Source organism: Ochotona curzoniae, unplaced genomic scaffold (genome assembly GCF_017591425.1).
Source record: "Ochotona curzoniae isolate NIBS_2020 unplaced genomic scaffold, NIBS_Ocur_1.0 contig_2754, whole genome shotgun sequence".
Classification (NCBI taxonomy): domain Eukaryota; kingdom Metazoa; phylum Chordata; class Mammalia; order Lagomorpha; family Ochotonidae; genus Ochotona; species Ochotona curzoniae.
The window spans coordinates 15,293,049-15,308,984 of record NW_024465582.1 but is presented as its reverse complement, the minus strand read 5'-3'; the positions used below and the strand labels follow the sequence as shown (position 1 = coordinate 15,308,984).

Below are 15,936 nucleotides of genomic sequence, written 5' to 3'. Positions count from 1 at the left end.
TGGGACAGCCTGTGGGCAGACAAGCCAGGTCTTCCCTGAGGGCAGGAACAGGCAGCCCCACTCCCAGAAGAGGACACTCAACAAAGAACATCTAGGGAAGGGCAGGCCCCAAGAGGGATGTTGAGAGCTCAAATAAGGCCTCTAGACCCCAACAGGGAATTACAGATTTCCACAGTTTTACATGGATTGTCTTAAAAGTTCTTTAGAAGACAGGCCTCTGGTCCAATTCTGATAAGGACCTTAGAAACCAAAGGGTAAATCTAAATAAACAGGTACAGAATGAGGCCAAGTATTCTCAAGGGCTTCATTTTCAAGACTGCCATCTGGCCTTAGCACTGAGAGGGGGACACAAAACCTGTGGGACATGAACAGGCCAGCCTCACAAGTCCCGTGGCATGCATCAGTCAAGAGCTCTTGTAAGGGAACGCCCATCTCAGCCCCCATCAGTGACACATGCAGAGCTGCACTTCAGAAGGTCTTTAGTTCACTTGCCAGCAGACCCTGCACACATAGCAGGGCCAGCAACAAACAGTTTGCACTGTTTCTAAAGAACTCCTGGGGTGTAAGGTAGACAGGTAAACACACTGGCCAAAACGCACAAATTAGACCAAGCCACAATGCAGAAGGACAGATTTGTACAGATGGCGAGGCTGCAGCCAAAGCAGGGACACTGCCTGGTCCTCACCCTGCAGCCGAGTCGTTGATCTCAGCACTGAGACATGAGACTAACTAGATGAGAAAGACCTTGTGCAAGCCCACAGCCCCACCTCAGCTTGACTGCTCACATCATTAGAATGAAAACATGAAGCCAAATAAGCCGTAATTCCCTGTTACCTTTGAAAATTAAATTTTTACCATTCTCAGTTAATAATCTGTTCACAGGTGGTGATTTACATAAAATCCTTCACTGGGAAATGACTACCTTCTCTTCATTTCTCATTGCTTTTTCTAATTTTCATTCTGACTCCTTCAAAAAAATTCTTCTAGAAATGAATTAAAGATAACAGGTATTTTCCATAAACTTCTTCAGATTTTCCTTTATTTGAGAGGGAGAGAAATAAAGAAGGAAGGTTGACAAAGAAAAGGAATCCTCCAGTGCATCAGTTCACTCCCCAAATGTCCACAGCAGCTGAGTCCAAAGTCAGGAGCTAGAAACTGAATCCAAGTTTTCCATGTGGGTGGCGGGAACTCAACGACCTGAGTCATTCTTGCTGCCTCCCAGGGCCTGTGCTAGCCTGAAGCTGGTCGGGGGCTGCATCTGGAAATCCCACTCGGGTTTTCTTGTGTGGAATATGATGGTCCCAAATCAGTGTTTTAACCATGAGGGCAAACACTCATCCCTCCCTCATGAACCTTCTGTACAAGTCATCTTTGGATGATGCATGTATTAGTCAGCTTTCTGTTGCTATAACAAAATGCCTGAGGCTTAACTTTACAAAGAGAAAAATAAAGGCCTATTTCTCCCACCATATCAGAGGCTGAAAGTTCACATAACATAGTACAAGCTCTTGCAAAACCCCCATGGGAGATGGCATCAGCTCTGTGTGGGAGGAAGCCATTATAGGCGGATACTGGAAGCTCAACAGAGCCTGTATTGGGTCAGAGGAGAAAATTATGCAAAGATTCTATAAGTTTTTGCAGTGGGCAAAATTTAGTCTTTTGAAGCCATTTTCCATGAACTTCTTCATGTGCCCTTGGATCCTTGTAGGTGTAGTGGTAGAGATGCTAAAACTATTTCTAGAGTTAATTCGGGGAAAGCTGAATTATGACAGTCTTAGTTTCATGATCTCCACGTTTGCAGTGGTGATCTCTCTCTAACTAGTTAAGGCATTTCCACCATTCAAAGAACAGAGTGAGGTACAGATAAATGCTACATCATGGATGGACCTTACAAACATTATGGTCAGTGGAAGCAGCTAGAGACAAAAAGCCACATATTACTCAGTTTATATGAACTATCCAGAATAGACAAACCCACAAAGGTGCTAAGCTGAGTGGTTGCCTGGGGAAGGAGCTGGGAAGTTGAGAAGTTGCTGCAGAATGGGCACAAAGTTCCCTGTTGGGATAAGTGAAGTTCTTGACTTCCACAGTGACAACATTCGTAATTCTGTGAATGTACTGGATGCCAACGAACTGTCTTCTTTAATGTGGAGAAAATGGTAAATCTGACATGCTATTAGTTTTACTAAAATAAAAAGAGAATAGAAAACAGACTATGGCCATCTCTTTCTACATGTAAAAAAACACCTTATGAATAAAAGGCACATACTTTGTTATGTTGATCACAACTGTGACTGTTTTGTTGACTTACACTGTCTTTTTAGTGAGCACTACCTAGGATGAAACTATCTGAAACACATATTTCCGCTTTCTCTGGATGACTGTAAAGTCTCACCTTGTATGGGCTCCTGCTAAGCTGGGTTGTGGGGAGGATATCAAGAAGCTGGAGGGTGATACCAAAAGTACTTCACAAACCACCACCAACAAAAACCTCATGATAAAACATTCCTGTGCCCTCCACAGAGGGAGTGACTCAGAAGTTCTGAGGTAGCTGTACCGTCAACAGTTTTTAAAACCAGCACTAATGAGAAGGAAAGGCAACTGGATTGAGCAGGTTCCTACTGTGGACTGGAAACTGGGCTAGCTCTTTCCAAACACTACCTATGGCTGCACTTGCTCATCCCACCTCCTCGGGAACCTGTGTTAGCACAAGCATTAGGAGCAGCAGTCAACCTCAGAGACAGGAGCTCAAGGGTGCACACCTCAGTTTTCTGATCCCTTGGGATAATCCTGGGCCACACTGTACAACCTTCTCACAGAACCAGGGAGTAAACAGTTGGGCTTTGTGAGCAATAGGGTCCTTGTTATAACTATCCAATCCTGCCCCCATAGTGCAGGGGCAGCCATGAAAACTATTCAAGGTGAACGATGTATCCAACACACATATATACAAAAACAGAAGAGGAGACATTACGGTACAGTGGCTAAAATGCCTCTTGGGACATCCGATACTGGACTGCTTAGGTTGAATTTCTGCTCTGCTTCTGATACAGCTTCCTGCTAATGCATACTCTGGGAGACAGCAATGATGACGCGAGTCCTTGGGCCCCCCAATCTTTGTGAGATACTCAGCCTAGTTTTTCAGCTTTTTTTAGCTAGGTATCATTGCAGGCATTTGGGAAGTGAGCCACCACATACAAGTGCTCCTTTTTTCTTTCCCCACTTTTGCCCTCTCCCCCACCTCAGTTGTGCATATTACAGGAATGCCCAATCTTCATCCTTCCCAAGATCTCTGGATTCAGAAGCTACTTGCATGGAAATTCTCATCTCAGAGCCTCCCTAAGGATACTCAACCAACGCTGGTATCTCCTTTTACACTCATAACTCCTCCAGGGGTACAAATATCATCTTCAACTTTATAGTGAAGAAACCGAGTTTCAAGGACTGTACGACTCACATGGGAGTAAATTCCTAGAAGTCCATCTGGCTTTAAAGTCAATGGTCTCTCTATAACATTAGCAGGTACTGTAAAGCTTGGTAAGGTGGATAGTGGATATAAATAAACACATGATGGCACAAACACTTGATGAAATACACAGTACTGATTAAAGTCAACAGGAGTACCAAGCATGTATGGCAAATCTTAAAGCAATATATATATATTCTAGACACATAATTAGTGATCCATGTAAAGGAAACAGATATAAAAATCAAAAATAATATAAGCAGTAAGTTTGAGGGTGATGGGACCAATTTTTCCCCAATTTTTATTCTGTCACTTATCTAGGATAGAATTAATTTCCCGCCTCCCAATCAGTTGCAACCTTGGCTGTCTGGTGAAATCTTCAGTTATATGTGAAATCAAATACAGCTGTGCAAAGTACACATAAATACGTAACACAGAACCTGAAGAGAAAGGAACTAGATGGAAATCTCCAGGGTGGAAAAGCAACACTGATTTCACAAAGTCCCCTGAAAGCACTTGTGAGAATTCCCTTTGAAAGACAGAATCCAGACAATCCTGAACACCAACAGCAAGCACCGGCAGGAACCAGCATTGCCCACTTACGCGGTCTTGCCCTCACTGTCGTGCTTGGTGGCACTGGCTCCCTTCTTGCCCAGCAGCGAGGCCACCTTCTCGACATCTCCATGCTCCACGGCCTGCAGCAAGCGTTCATCATTCTTGTTCCACTCGTTGGTCTGTGAAGCGAAGGGGAGAGGCAGAGCTGAATCCCACAGGTCAATGCCATGTCAACCAGTGCAGCTTCCCAGGTCGAATCCAAACGTGCCCCCAGACAAGCAACTGTAGAAAATACCTTCCCCTTTACCACAGGGACGCCCAAGAAGGCTGGTTTCCCAAAAGAAAACATTAACAGTTCAATAAAATAGAGTCTCGCTACCAAACTCTGAACTAAAGATGTGTCTACTAACAAACTTTGGGAAGATGAAGCAACTTAAAAACATCTCAAGGCCGGTTTATACATTAGCTAATTTCCAACTAAACTTGACAGCTGGCGCCTCGGAAGGCTGGCCTCTGACCTGGCCTGCAGCTCACTCAGTCCACTGAGTTCAGAAACACACTGGCCAGCAGCTCAAGGTCACCCAAGGGTTTATACACACACAAACCCTCATCTGCTTCCACAGCCACTCTTTCTGGCTTGTTTACCAGGCCCTAATTTCGACCTGTATCCTCATTTTAAAGAGTTACCCCAGCTATCAATTCAATGACAACATATCAACAGAAATAAAACTTTTCTGAACAAACTACGAAACATCCAACAACAAGCTTAAACTAAAAGCTTCCGTCATGGCCAACCCTCCCAGAGGTCACAGAAACAGTCTGCAAGCCAGGAATTCATGGTAAAGCTTGCATGTGCACAACAGCTAGGCTTTGTTTTGAGAGAGAAAAGAGGTGCTGTGCTCTTTAGATAAAAGCATGTGAGCCTGGAGGACAAGACTGAGAAGCCTGAACGGGCACCACTGAGCCCCTGAAGGTTTTAGAGCAGAGAATGATGGACAGAAAAAGCACTGGGGCCCTGAAAGGCTCTGAGACACTGGCAGGCCAACCTGCTCTCCAGCCTGGCCCTCAGTCTCCCCCTGAGCTAGACCAACCTTCTGGGCACCCCTCCTACCCACCTGATCCTGTCCTAGGGGTAAATACCTTTCCCTGTCTGAACTGGCCACTTTTTCACTTTTTCATCACAAGAGGGACGCACCTGAGGCAGGTTACTTCCGAGAAATCTGGCTTACATTATGGGGGAGGTTCAACCCTGTCAATCATATTATGGTCACAGCCATGATAATGATAGGAGCACACTTCTAGAGCAGGTGACGGCGCCTCCATGCAGACAGCCCTAAAAGGCAGGCAGGGGCCAGACACTGGTTTGGAGAACAGCAACCACCAAGGGGTCCTGTGGGAAGTCCTTTAATCCTTTCCAAGACTTGGCTCCTAATAATCTCTCAGGCACCATCTCAAAGGCCTACGTCATCTCCTCACACAGCCACCTAGGAGCCACACCTCCAAAATAGGAACCTTCAGGAGACCCTGGAACCACAAAATCAGACCTCCAGGGCTCTGAGGCTTAAGAATCCCCAGGCATTTCTTTTTTTTTATTTTTTTTTAAAGATTTATTTTTATTATTTTTTCATTGGAAAGGCAGATATACAGAGAGGAGAGACAGAGGGGAAGATCTTCCGTCCGATGATTCACTCCCCAAGTGAGCGCAACGGGCCGATACTATGCCGATCCGAAGCCAGGAGCCTTTTCTGGGTCTCCCACGCTGGTGCAGGTTCCCAAAGCTTTTGGGCCGTCCTCGACTGCTTTCCCAGGCCACAGGCAGGGAGCTGGAAGGGAAGCGGGGCTGCCGGGATTAGAACCGGTGCCCATATGGGATCCCGGGCGTGCAAGGCGAGGACCTTTAACCACTTGCGCCACCGCGCCGGGCCCCAGGCATTTCATAAAGGAGACTTATAGGGACCACTACAAAGCAGTAAACAGAGGAGATGTTAGATTTAGAAGCTAAAAAGAGGCCATCTTTCAGGGCCCAGGAGTGCATTCTCAATCTTTAGCCTGATAATCTGGGAAACTAAATCAAAGCTTCACCCTCTCACACAGCACAGGTCGGTCCACCAGACAGCCTAGTCACCCATCTGAGTCCAGCCCAGATGACGGGTAGAGAAAGCTCCACGTCAGGGAAGAACAAAGCACATGTGCCCAGAATCTGTATCTGAGAATCTCCGGCCTGGGCCCTTCCTCTTTCTCAACTTCCTTCTCCTCCGTGGCCATCACTTGAATCAGTAAGAATGATTTGAGTTGAGCCAAAACTCAGCTGTCTGTCCCCTGGCTGCATGAATTTGACGTCTAGAACACTGAACTGAAACTTCCATCCTGCGTGATTCTAAGTCAGACACACCCTCCCTGTATCTCAATTTCCCAAGGTTCTGGAACTAGGAGTTCTCCATGACTCCTTTAAAGCCCTCTATACAATGTTTCAAACTTTGGTAAGGATTATTCTAGAAAACTGTTGCCTATGACAGTGTTCCATATCAACACTGTCCAATATTGTACCCACAGGCCACTGGTTTTCAGAGATTTTTGCACCTAGGAAACACAGGGCAATCTCTGAAGACATTGTAGGGAGTACCAACAGCATTGGCTGGGTAGAGGCCATGGATGCTGTTAGGCATCCCACACAATACACAATACAGACCCTTCTACGAACAGACTCCTCTGGCCTGAAGTGGCAATGCTGCACTAGCCTCATGTCACCACTGTGTGCTGGAAGTGTGGACACTGTGATTACAGCTCTGAATTTTAACCTTAAATTGGGACATCAAGGGTCAGTAACTATCATACAGAACAATGCCGATCTCCATGACACTTCACTTCCCATTTCAATTTTTTGCTTTAAAAAAAAAACCAAGAGAGAACAGAAACATAGGCAGAGATCTTCCATGCTGGTTCAATCCCCAAACGCCTGCAATAGCTAAGGTTGGGTCAGGTGGCAGCCAGGAGTTTCTCTCAGGGCTGGTAGGAACCTAGACACTTGGCTTCACGTGCTCCCAGGGAGCACAGCATTCAGAAGTTAGACTGGCAACGCAGCAGCAACTCAAGCCCAACCAAGCACTTCAACGTGGGATACGGATGTCCCAAACTGAGCCGTAACCACTGCGCCCAAGGCCTACCTCACTTCTTAAAAAAGTAACGGGTTGGGGTTTATGTTCTCTGCACCCCTACTATAGCCACTAGTTTACATCAGGAAAACCTTAGGAGCTGCCCCCAGTGAAAGATTACAAGAAATCTATTGCCTTAACACAAACATTTGGTTAGTAGAATAGGACAGACCAATTTTACTTAACAACCTTACAACCAACGAGGTAGCAAATGCCAAGAAACAGATCCCAGCTTATTTTCATCCCCACCAAATGCATCAAGAGGAAAAATATGACTGAAGTTCATTTAGACTCAATGCTTCCTACCTACATTGCTTTAAGCGGGAAAAATATTGGCTGTTAAAGCCCTTCCTAACTAAAACTGACCAATTAAAACTGGATTTGGAAGATCAAAAGGATATGAAATCTCAGAGGACAGGGCTGAAAGTACTTAAGCAACGGAAGACCACATAAAAGCATGTTTCTTTTCAGTGCTGCTAAGGCACTCCTTGCAGAAGCAGAGAAAAATCAGACTGCAGGGCTTCCCTGAAATTAGTTCCACATGGATCTTTATTCAGGGTGTACCACTGCCATGGGACACGGCAAAGAAAGATTCCCGCTCCTCACTCGTTGGAGGACAAGCTCAGTGTCACATTCCTTGAGGTCTAAATCGTCTCTCAGGTAGTTTCTCTTGGGTGCAGGCCAGGAGTTAACTTTTTTCTTGTATCAGGTGAGGTCAAGAGAACATAGATGCCCACAGACATTTAATGCATAGCCCTCAACGCCATTCAGCCTGTACAACTGGGATTTGGGAAAGCAACAAAAGGGAGAAGAACGGATGCTCGCACAAATACGAGGCCTTGGTGTTCGAGGCAAGGGAAAGGGCAAACCCAAAAAGGAAACAGGGTGTGGCTGCCTAGGCTGTGATTGCCTGAGAAAGGAGGAGAGAAGGTAGGAGTCCCGTTGTCTCAATTCTCACGAGGCTGTGACAGGCAGAGGCCGAGAAGCTTCCCTTACTCCTCCCCTAGTCCTGGGCCTGGCCCTGGTTATACTGGCAACTGACTCTGGGATGCACAAAGGGCCCTACCACACTTTTTCCATAAGCCTGGATTTGAGGACACCATCATTTTTCTTCTGCGAACTTGCCCACAGAGATAGTCCCTAGATATTCTGCTACACAGCTCTTCCATTCAGTCTTTTCTATACTAAAAACCCATGATCACTCACAACCTGAGACCATATTCAAGTTTGAATGTCACTGCTGTGGGGAATCCAGAAGCAGATATTTTCTCTCTCTCTCTCTCTCTCTCTCTCTCTCTCTCTCTCTTTCTCTCATTTTCTCTCAAAGCCCTCACCCTTCTCCATCCTCATCCGCATCCCACACTAAGAGGTATTAAATCGAAACCAAATGTCAAAAATATCCTCAAAAACACTCTTGGTCAACCTGAAACGGGGTGCGAGCGAGATCACACCAGACATGTCTAAGGTTTTATTAAGGAGTCTTTATTAACCAAGCTTGGTGATAACAGAGCATATTAGAAATAACAGCTCACAGGTCCATACAGCAATGCAACCAATCATAATCCAACCAAACATAATCCAAAGGGGAACAAATGGTCATTATCCTGAAGTCCATCCGTTAAGCTAAAGACCTATGTCCCTGCTTCCCCAACAATATAAGTTAGACCCAGAGACATGCAACCTGGACACACTTACAAAGCTGCAGATGTTCACGTTTCCTTGGCTTCTCTGCCCACATCCCACTACTGCTAGGCCCCACCCCTCCTGGAACTCCTGACAGCACACAAACCAGAAGCAATGTTAACATATCCATTGTCCCACCTAAGCAGTACACAGGGACCATGCTCAGGGGATTACCTGTCCTGAATCAGCCAAGAGCCGAGGTGTCAGAGTAACGGAAACACCTGACCAGAAAGAGAGAGAGAGCCCCGCTTCACAGGCCTTTTAAAGCGGCTTGTAAGGGGAGTGGTTACACAACAATGCAATACCATCCCCTCTCAATAGATAGATGAGTCACAGGTGGGCAGGAGCGAATACCTAAGTGTTGTGAGTTAAGGAGTTAATTGGCGCTCATTGGGATGGGCAGGAACAGGAACTGGGTTTGTAGCTAAAAAGACTAATTGGACTCATCTGCATCCAACATCCCTGTTGAATTAGGAGAATTAGCACGTGGGGGGAAGAGTATACAAGGAGAGGTGAAGGAGCAATTACTGGCTGCACTCCATAACAAACCTACTAGGTTGGTCAGAGCAGTTAGGATGCCTGCATCACACATGGGCATGGCTGAGTTGCATCCCCTGCTCTGGCTCCTGATTTTACCTTCCTACTAATGCAGACCCTTGGAATCTATGGTGACAGCTGAAATTGCTGAGTCCCCACACCCTACCCAAGAAACATGGCTGGAGTTCCCACCAACTACAACCTGGCCCAGTCCTGGCTTGCAGCCCGGCCAGTGGATGAGAACTCTGCCTGTCACTCAAGTATGGAGACAGACTTCAGAGTCAAGTTCTTCTGAACTGAAATCAGTCTACCACTTCCATCTAGGTACCCTGGAGCAAGTCACTGGTGCCCCCACATCTCCATTTCTTTATCTGTTAAATGCGGGAAATCTCACTTACTTGTAAATTATCCTGAGAGTTGCTATTAGTTTTGAATTAGAAGATTTATACTGTTTCTTCTTGATTCGTGCTCCATGAAACTTTTACAACTTAGAACTGATAGTCCATTTCCCTTTTACAGACAGGTAACAATTTAGTGCAAATTTTCTACCACCATCCTGAAAAATCTTTAAAAGGGCTCATGCACAGATCTGAAGTTGACTATTTTATTGAATGTGGCTTGCTTTTCCAGGAGACTGTTTAAACGGACACTGTTTCAACAGAGCACATGAGGCCACATTTGGAAGTTCAGGAAGCCATATGTCATGCTCCAGACATGTGTGCTGTGTCAGCTATGAAGGGCAGTATGCGGGAAGGCAGGCCTCACCCTCAATGTGGGCCCCATACAATCCTGCTAATATATCACAAATGAAGTTTTCAGTGGCAGGCCGGTGAGTTTCCTATTCATCAAATCATTTCCAAATGACATCCATTTAATAGTTTTCCTGTAAAACTGGGCTTCTTTGAAAAGGCCTTCCCTGTCTCCCTCTGGTGTAACAAATACCATGTCAACGGCATGGTCAAACTTGGGGTTTTCTCAACTGGAAACACCTGTTCTTGGCCAGACATGGCATCACCTTCTTTTATTTTGGTTGAATCACTGAGAACTGAGAAACGAATGGAAATCCAGTGGTTACAGACATCTGGTTAACAAGCAGGCTTGGATTTTTTGAATCAGTCAAAGTAGTCTAAATAATTTATTGGCACAGGGCAAGGCAAGAAAAGAAAGAATGTCTCTGACTTTAAGAAAGACGCTAAAACTCTAAGCATCACAGAATCGTTCTTTGTGGATCTCCGTGTGCAGCCATCTGGAGGGGCCTACATGAGAGATCATCTTTGGACAAGCTGCACTTCTCTCTCTAGTTTATAGAGAGCATGCGGTTGTGCCAATATAATCAGTATGCCTAAAATGAAAGACAAAGTAAACAGTGTTTCTAAATTTCAAATTTATACTTTCCAGAAAAAAAAAAAATCACACACACCTCAAATTTAAGACAGAGGACAAGAAACAAGGCAAGCTGCAGATTCATGTAGCATTTTTCCATTGACTATGTCAGCCAGTGCTAAGTAGATAGCAATCTACTAGTTGCAAATACAGAAGCTTCCATCAATGCTATACACGTTAAGACCCAACTCCCATCACTGATTAATTCAACAAATATTTGCTAAGTGCCTTTGACATGACTAGCACAGCCTTTACTGAATTGCCTATAGAGTTGTAAAGTTGAGCAATATCAGAAATCTGCTAACAACACACATCAGGATATTAGACATGGTACAGTTAGCAAAATGGAGAACCAAAACAATAAAAGGAAGACAACTAGTTCTGAGTTTCTAATGAGATCACAAACTATAACCTGCAATGAGCAACATTTAGGTGAATGGACTGATGATACAATGGATGAAAAATGCAAGCTGCATTTAGCAGAGAATATAAATACCAAGTAGATCCAAGGGATGTCTTCTTACAAGCCTGTTGTCTTCAGCGTTCATGGGTACTTCAAAAAATTACCCATACATCATGGCATAAATGTTGGACCATTCTCCAAGTCAAAGCTCAGAAGTTTCATTTAAAAATTTCCTATTTTTTTTAAAGATTTATTTTTATTATTTTTTTATTGGAAAGGCGGATATACAGAGAGGAGAGACAGAGAGGAAGATCTTCCGTCCGATGATTCACTCCCCAAGTGAGCGCAACGGGCCGATACTATGCCGATCCGAAGCCAGGAGCCTCTTCTGGGTCTCCCACGCGAGTGCAGGTTCCCAAAGCTTTGGGCCGTCCTCGACTGCTTTCCCAGGCCACAGGCAGGGAGCTGGAAGGGAAGCGGGGCTGCCGGGATAGAACTGGCGCCCATATGGGATCCCGGGCGTGCAAGGCGAGGACCTTAACCACTTGAGCCACCGCGCCGGGCCGAAAAATTCCTATTTTTTTTTTTTAATTACATTTTTTAAATTGGAAAAGCAGATTTGCAGAGAGAAGAAAATACACAGAAAAAGATCTTCCATCTGTCGATTCACTCCCCAAATGGCCACAATTTTTGGAGTTGAGCTGATCCAAAGCCAGAAACCAGGAGCTTTCTCTGGGTCTCCCACATGGGTGCAGGGTCCCAAAGCTTTGAGCTATCCTCTGCTGCTTTCCTAGGCGACAGGCAGGAAATTGGATGGGAAGTGAAGCAGCCAGGATATGAGCCGGTGCCCATATGGAATCCCAGCATTTCCAAAGGGAGGATTTGAAAATTGAGCCATTGTGCTGGGCCTCAAAACTCCTATCTTTTATCTTAATATACATAAAGTGGACAAAAATCACATATATCACCATATAGATTTAGATTAGTGATACTTCCCATCTACCTCTTCCCTCCTGCCTGCATCCTCCACACCCTTCTTCCTTATGCTTTTCTAATTTTTATAATAGCATATTTTCAATTCACTTCATAATTACAGGTTTAGCACTTCATTAGGTAATGTTAACAACACATTGCCAGTAAAACACAATAATAATACTAAGTAGAAATAATAATAAAGAACAACATTAACCAAAACCCTACTTTTCCTCAGGAGTAGAAACAAAAGCTGTTTACAGTAATCAAATTCCAGAATGATAATTTCACTCACATAAATTAAATTTTGCACTCTATATTAGCTTATTACACATCAGGGAGAACATGTTATTTGTCTTTTGGGGACTGGCAATTTACTAAGTATAATGGTTTCCAACTGCATCCATTTAGTTGCAAAAGACAAGATTTCATTCTATGTATGGCTAAGTAGTAGTCCGTAGTATCTTTGTACCACCTTGTTGTTTTTTTCATAAAAACTTTCTATAGCATTTTAGTGACTTTAGACCAATACCCCTCAAGTGGTTGCCCACTTCTGTTGTTCTCCCTCAGCATCAGGACAGGGCCAATTCTCTCCAGTTAGGCTCTTCCTGACAAGGCACAGCTGCCATGCAATCGTATTAGTGAAGACCAGCTGACTACTCACTGGCCTGAGCTCCTAGGACCTGGCCAGTGGCCCACATGTATCTTGATGAGCACCAAGTCCAAGGCCACTTTCAGGTGGCAGCAGCTCACTCAAAGGTGCAGTGAACAGCCTGGCTGCTCCTCTTTCCACACTGGGAGCCATTATTACCAATCACTTCTCCCACTGCCTGCTCAGTATCAGTCTACACACAAATCTACATTCTCAATAATCCCACTCAGCTCCTTCCTCCTCCTAAGCTGATGGAGATTAAAAATTATTCTGTTTTTAAAGAAAAAAAGTATTCTGTTTTTAAAAACCATGACACAGGAGGCAATAACACAGTCTCATAGTGAAAGAGATACGACTAAAAGAAGGTGAGGCTAATTTTACTTCTTGGGGAGAAAAAAAAATTCCACTTAATTCAAATGATTCTAGTAGGTCATTTATTGACATTCATTACTGATAAAGGGAGGGATGTGCGCTTGGTGTGGAGGGGCCACCTGCATTCTATATCTGAATGCTTGAGTCTGAGTCTTGGCTCTACTCCCAGCTGTCTGCCAACGGGACGTCAAGTACGTAGCAGGTCATAGCTCAAGTACATGGGTCCCTGCCACCCACAGGGAGACTTGGATCAAGTTCCAGGTTTTTGACTTTGGCTTGGCCCAGCCCTGGCTGTTAGGGGCAGTTGGGGAGTGAACCAGTGGATGAAAGATCTCTCCCTCTTTCTCTCTCTCATAACCTTTAAATAATGACAAAACAGTATGAAATAATCTTGGCATTAAAGGAGTCCACAGATTTCTGAAGACAAAAACACACCTAATATCCACTTAAAATTATTATTTGCCAAGGCTAGATCACTACTATTAACTAAGTCTTATGGAAGTCCAGAGAAAAACGCTATTGCTGCTAGACTGCTTGCTTTGTAATTTAACATTAGCAAGACCATACCACGTTGGTACACTTTGCAGATAAAGAAATTGAGGCACAGGAAACCTAGGAAACTAGCATAAAGTCGCTCCAATTGCAGTGTAGTTGATTTCTCTGGAGGAGAAAGCAAAGCGGTTCTGCGGAAAGGAGAATGAGACACTCTTGAATGAGAAGTGTTTAAGTGTGTGCATGGACTGAGGCAAGCATGAACAACACAAGGCGAGTGGACATACAATACAAGGGGCTGGGAGAGGGTGGACTGTGGGCTAAAGCCTGACCTTCACATGTAGACCACGCCCTGCCTCCCGGACTGCCTCGCAGAAAAGGAGGAGGAGAGGTGCAGTTGGAGACGAATCACAGGGTGAGTTAGATAAGCTTTATGCTTGCTTGGGAAAGCAGGGGGCAGAACAAGCAAGGACCAAGGAGGGCTGAGAGGCTTGACAAATGGTGACATTCCCAATAAATTCTCAAAGTGAGGGGAGGCATTGGTAAGCAGTCTGAAAGGTGCTGTTGAGAGCTAGGATTATCCAGTCAATGGGAATGCTACGTGCATTTTCACTGCAAGCTTTGGGCAGGAGGAGACACAGAGGTGGCTGGCTTGATCCCTGAGCAGAGACAAGGATTGATGGTGAGATTCCAGGGGCAAGAGGATGGAAGGGGGTAGGATGGGGATAACTGAAATGACCACCATGTGGGATGGGGACTATGACAGGGACAGCAAAGATACAGGGCACGGTCATCTAAGCCAGAAGCAGGTGCTGCATAGGGGTGGGTTATTCACAACAATGTCGCAGCCCATAGGATGGGGACAGAAAGGAAACACGGAACTGGGAGGTAGTGCCTTTAGTTTCACTAAAACAGTGAAACTGCATGAGCAGGGCTGCATATCATATTTACCTAAAGGCTGGCAGGAATGTCAACTCTATTTAACATTGTTTAAAAAAACCCAAAGCAAACAAATTCTTATGATGAAACAAATGAAGCAACTGCTTAACCCAATACCTCTCTCAAAGGACATGCAAGGCTGCACATTCAAATCAGCTGAATCTAGAGCCCAGCGCGATAGCCTAGTGGCCCAATCCACACCTTGCAAGCACCTGTATCCCATGTGGGCAGTTTCATGTCCTGGCTGCTCCACTGCCCATCCAGTTCCCTGCTTCTGGTCTGGATATCAGCAGAGGATGGCCCAAAGTCTTGGCACCCTGTGCCCACGTGGAAGACCCGGAAGAAGCCCCTGGCTCCTGGCTTGAGATTGACCCTTTTCATCTTTATGAAGTGTGGCCACTTGGGGAGTGAACCAGCAAACGGAAAGTCTTTCTGTCTCTTCTCTCTAAATCTGCATTACCAATAAAAATAAATAAATCCTTTAAAAAAATCAACCGAGGCTATGTGAAGAAATACAGACGCTTCTTAAACATTCTCCATAGAATTCCATTTGAGGCAGAATTAACCTTTCCTTACCACAATGAAGATGATGACTTGGGTTGACCTTAGGGCATTCTGGCATCTATTAAAACGCTGGAGTAGACGACAGCATCAACCTTGGCATTCAGAGCCCTCCATAGGTACACACTTAAGTAACTCAAGGGGCAATCAAGATACCCCATAGAATACTTTAGAATACTTGCATGCATATAATATGGTATCCTGGAGCTGGGGTTCAAGTCTATAGCTATAAAATTCAGTAATGTGGACCCGGCGCGGTAAACTAGCAGCTAAAGTCCTCACCTTGCATGTGTCTGGGATCCCATATAAGCACCAGTTCGTGTACCAGTAGCCCCACTTCCCATCCAGCTCCCTGCCTGTGGCCTGGGAAAGCAGTCAAGGATGGCCCAAAGCCTTGGGACCCTGCACCTGCATGGGAGGTCTGGAGGAAGTTCCTGGCTCCTGGCTTCAGGTCAGCTCAGCTCCAGCCACTGCAGCCATTTAGGGAGTGATCCAGCGGACACAAGATCCTCCTCTCTGTATCTTCTATTCTCTGCTCTCTTTTCTTTTTCCTTTCTCCCTTTCCAATAAAAATAAATAAATCTTTAAAACAGAAATTTAAGTAAGCAAATCCAGTAACATTTCACAGACTGACACTCATAGCATTATATTTGCAATAACTTGAGGCATGGAATGAAGCTTCACAGTGTAGAGCTCTGTGGTATCATGTGGGTGCTGAAACATCTTAGATTCTATGGGGCCTATGACATCATCATCCCCTGTGGGTGTG

The 15,936-nt window shown here is 45.0% G+C and overlaps 1 protein-coding gene across 2 annotated transcripts in view; it reads right to left on the bottom strand.

The window, feature by feature from the left end:
- RAI14 (retinoic acid induced 14) overlaps positions 1–15,936 on the bottom strand; it is a 128,510-nt gene that overhangs the window by 46,594 nt on the left and 65,980 nt on the right. For both annotated transcript variants that reach the window (XM_040977453.1, XM_040977452.1), the window contains one exon: positions 4,070–4,200. In XM_040977453.1, the coding sequence (XP_040833387.1) occupies positions 4,070–4,200 (131 nt within the window). The remainder of the gene's footprint in view (positions 1–4,069; positions 4,201–15,936) is intronic.